This window comes from Camelina sativa, chromosome 14 (assembly GCF_000633955.1).
Source record: "Camelina sativa cultivar DH55 chromosome 14, Cs, whole genome shotgun sequence".
NCBI classification, from domain to species: domain Eukaryota; kingdom Viridiplantae; phylum Streptophyta; class Magnoliopsida; order Brassicales; family Brassicaceae; genus Camelina; species Camelina sativa.
The window spans coordinates 6,763,801-6,767,726 of NC_025698.1; the positions used below are offsets into that span (position 1 = coordinate 6,763,801).

Genomic DNA, 3,926 nt, shown 5'->3' on the forward strand with positions numbered 1-3,926 from the left:
AAAGCTTTTGACTAGAGTACCTTAATGCACAAGCGAACGAAGTTAAGGAAACTGTCTGCCATTCCCATGGAACTTCCCACCTCTGAAGTATCGGCCACTCTGAGCTACCTCCTTGTAACTAGAAAACAAAACCAATTAAAACTTTAATATTTTCTTAAAAACCTGACCTTTATTCACAATTCAATACAATTTGGATTCAATCGAAAGAGAAAAAAAAACACATAGAGCTGCTTCAGAAAAATTCAGACCGGAAAACTAATTGAGCTAAGAGTCAGAGAAACAGTAACCTTTCCATCTCCTCCAGGTTCTTTCCCAGAATTGAAAATGCAAGCGGATCTCCATTTCCTCCGGTTAACCGTAAATAACCGGCGGTTAGCAAATCCCCGAGAAAACCGGCTCAAACAGCCGCCGTTGTAAGTCTTCGGCAGAATGATCCTCCTCCGTGAATCGGAGAAACAGAAAAGAGTCGAAGATTGAGATAAACAAGAGACTATCTGTGAAACCATTTTTGAACTCTTTGCCTGAAAAAAACTTTTATTTTTCCTTCTTCTAAGAGAACTTCCACACAGACGAAGAAGATAAGATCCGACTGAAACGGGCGGGTAAAAACCCCCGTATTAAATTAAGGCCCAATTATATCAATTTAGGCCCAAATCCTTCAAGGACCAAAACAACTCGGAGGGTCTTTGTCGAAAAGGTCATAGTATGTCACAAAAATACGTACATCCCTCGTGTTTCCTAATTTGTAATTTTGTTCCCTAGGAGAATCATATCATATCCACTTATATTTTCTTTTAACATTTAATAAAAAAAATTCGTCTTCGTTTTGTAACCAAGACAAAAATAATTAATGTTTTTTCGAGCATTAGCACAGATCTACTGGCAAATATGCAATCTTGTCCCACTAATGGAACCTACAGGCTACACGACACGCATTGAACAAGTGACAGTGTGACACATAGCTTCAGTAACTTCTTCACTTCGTCTATTTATATATTCTCAAACCTAAATCATCTACAAGAAATACTAATGCAAAAAACAAAAATATGGCTACTACCTTAACTTCATCTTCTTCAACTCCAAACACATCTTTTGATTTCATGATGAACAATAACAGTAACAATCTCTATGGTCCTTTCTCTTCTTCTTCTACTTCTTTTTCTTACTTGACAAACAAGGAAGATGCTCTCACGCAGCAGAACCTCATGAGTGGTGGTATCAATCCAGATGTTCTTGGAGTTAACAAGAAAGCTTCTGAAGATTTGGAGATCAGTGTGTTTGGTGCTGAGAAGTACTTTAATGGAGATATGGATTCCGACCATAGTCCTAGACTTGTGTCTCTTCCGCCAAACCCTGAAGTTCCTATCGAGAGAATCTNAACGATTATATGTACATACAGAGGATAGTCACTGAACATCTTAACTACTTAACCAAAACAGAGAGTATCTTTCATCTTTCAAAACAATCTACTCAACCATCACATTTATCCTAACACACAGTCTACGTTTTAGCAAAATCCAACCATAAAATTTAACCAAAGGAAAGCTTTTGACTAGAGTACCTTAATGCACAAGCGAACGAAGTTAAGGAAACTGTCTGCCATTCCCATGGAACTTCCCACCTCTGAAGTATCGGCCACTCTGAGCTACCTCCTTGTAACTAGAAAACAAAACCAATTAAAACTTTAATATTTTCTTAAAAACCTGACCTTTATTCACAATTCAATACAATTTGGATTCAATCGAAAGAGAAAAAAAAACACATAGAGCTGCTTCAGAAAAATTCAGACCGGAAAACTAATTGAGCTAAGAGTCAGAGAAACAGTAACCTTTCCATCTCCTCCAGGTTCTTTCCCAGAATTGAAAATGCAAGCGGATCTCCATTTCCTCCGGTTAACCGTAAATAACCGGCGGTTAGCAAATCCCCGAGAAAACCGGCTCAAACAGCCGCCGTTGTAAGTCTTCGGCAGAATGATCCTCCTCCGTGAATCGGAGAAACAGAAAAGAGTCGAAGATTGAGATAAACAAGAGACTATCTGTGAAACCATTTTTGAACTCTTTGCCTGAAAAAAACTTTTATTTTTCCTTCTTCTAAGAGAACTTCCACACAGACGAAGAAGATAAGATCCGACTGAAACGGGCGGGTAAAAACCCCCGTATTAAATTAAGGCCCAATTATATCAATTTAGGCCCAAATCCTTCAAGGACCAAAACAACTCGGAGGGTCTTTGTCGAAAAGGTCATAGTATGTCACAAAAATACGTACATCCCTCGTGTTTCCTAATTTGTAATTTTGTTCCCTAGGAGAATCATATCATATCCACTTATATTTTCTTTTAACATTTAATAAAAAAAATTCGTCTTCGTTTTGTAACCAAGACAAAAATAATTAATGTTTTTTCGAGCATTAGCACAGATCTACTGGCAAATATGCAATCTTGTCCCACTAATGGAACCTACAGGCTACACGACACGCATTGAACAAGTGACAGTGTGACACATAGCTTCAGTAACTTCTTCACTTCGTCTATTTATATATTCTCAAACCTAAATCATCTACAAGAAATACTAATGCAAAAAACAAAAATATGGCTACTACCTTAACTTCATCTTCTTCAACTCCAAACACATCTTTTGATTTCATGATGAACAATAACAGTAACAATCTCTATGGTCCTTTCTCTTCTTCTTCTACTTCTTTTTCTTACTTGACAAACAAGGAAGATGCTCTCACGCAGCAGAACCTCATGAGTGGTGGTATCAATCCAGATGTTCTTGGAGTTAACAAGAAAGCTTCTGAAGATTTGGAGATCAGTGTGTTTGGTGCTGAGAAGTACTTTAATGGAGATATGGATTCCGACCATAGTCCTAGACTTGTGTCTCTTCCGCCAAACCCTGAAGTTCCTATCGAGAGAATCTTCGTCGGTCCGAAGCAAAGCTCGAAAAATTCGTCGGGAACTCCGAGTCTTCTGTCTGAATCCAGCTGGAATAGCCAGAGCTTGTTGCTCCAGAGCAAATATGTGGAGAAGAACAACAAGAACATCAAGAACAACTCTAGCTGCAACAGTTACTTGCAGGAGGAGAAGGATATTAGTAGCAATCACAAGGTGAGTAATAAGAAGAGTTTTCTCGCTAATCTTGGCTGCAGATGCGTTTGTTCGAATTGGAATTCAGTGGATGTCGTCGACGACAAGAAAAGAAGCTCTGGTCTGAAGAAGATCAAGACTCAGTCGAGTTTCTCTGGGAATCTAAGCTCAGAGATGAAGATTCATAAACAACAACAAGAAGCAATTTTAGAGCAGAGGAAGTCTCTGGAAATATTTGGATCTCCTCTCGTTGAGAAGAGAATTATACAGAAGAAATTTCCATGGGAATACGCAAGCTCTGCTAAAGCTGAGGAACATGGAATCTCTGTGAAGTTCCAAGAAGAAGATGATGGGAGCGTGAGTGATGTAAGTACAGATCTTTTTGAGATTGAGAGCTTAACAGGGAAGGGAAAGCCCTTCTTTGCAAGGCAAGGAAGCAGTGATCCAGACTCACCAAATGGTTATGCACCGAGTGAGGTAAGCATACAGTGGAGTGTAGTAACGGCAAGTGTAGCAGATTACTCTGTTATGTCAGAATGTGCAACGAGTCCTGTCAAAAAGAACCGGTCTTTTCAGATTCCTCGAATCCCTATCATGGCGAAATCAAACCGAGAAACTGCTCCTCAGAGACGGAAATCGAGCAGTGGTGGTTTATTATTGGGATGCAAGAGTCATAAATCTGTTAGAGTCTCTGGTGATTCGTACACAAGCATGAACAGAACACCGAGTTATGTTCCAAGATTCCCCGTAGAAGCTAATCCTACAAGCGTTGAAACAAGAAGGAGGATCAGCAGTAGTTCGGGTTCTCACACGCAATCGTCTTTTTTGTATACTTAATGAT

The 3,926-nt window shown here is 39.2% G+C and overlaps 2 protein-coding genes across 8 annotated transcripts in view; one reads left to right on the top strand and one right to left on the bottom strand.

Moving 5' to 3' along the window:
- LOC104740091 overlaps positions 1-2,102 on the bottom strand; it is a 7,836-nt gene extending 5,734 nt beyond the window's left edge. The window contains exons 1-2 of one of the 4 annotated variants that reach the window (XM_010460617.2): positions 1,829-2,102; positions 1,562-1,659 (exon numbers count right to left, since the gene is read on the bottom strand). In XM_010460617.2, the coding sequence (XP_010458919.1) occupies positions 1,562-1,659; positions 1,829-2,047 (317 nt within the window). In that variant the 5' untranslated portion in view covers positions 2,048-2,102. Of the gene's footprint in view, positions 1-20; positions 121-287; positions 562-1,561; positions 1,660-1,828 lie in introns of those variants that run through there. The other 3 variants (XM_010460616.2, XM_010460619.2, XM_010460618.1) reach the window with 3 other exon arrangements.
- The window catches only part of LOC104740090 (protein PHYTOCHROME KINASE SUBSTRATE 2), a 4,126-nt gene continuing 1,200 nt past the window's right edge, over positions 1,001-3,926 (top strand). The window contains exons 1-2 of one of the 4 annotated variants that reach the window (XM_010460614.1): positions 1,001-1,319; positions 2,861-3,922. In XM_010460614.1, coding sequence (XP_010458916.1) covers positions 1,047-1,319; positions 2,861-3,922 — 1,335 coding nt within the window. In that variant the 5' untranslated portion in view covers positions 1,001-1,046. Of the gene's footprint in view, positions 1,320-2,541; positions 3,923-3,926 lie in introns of those variants that run through there. The other 3 variants (XM_019236398.1, XM_019236399.1, XM_010460613.1) reach the window with 3 other exon arrangements.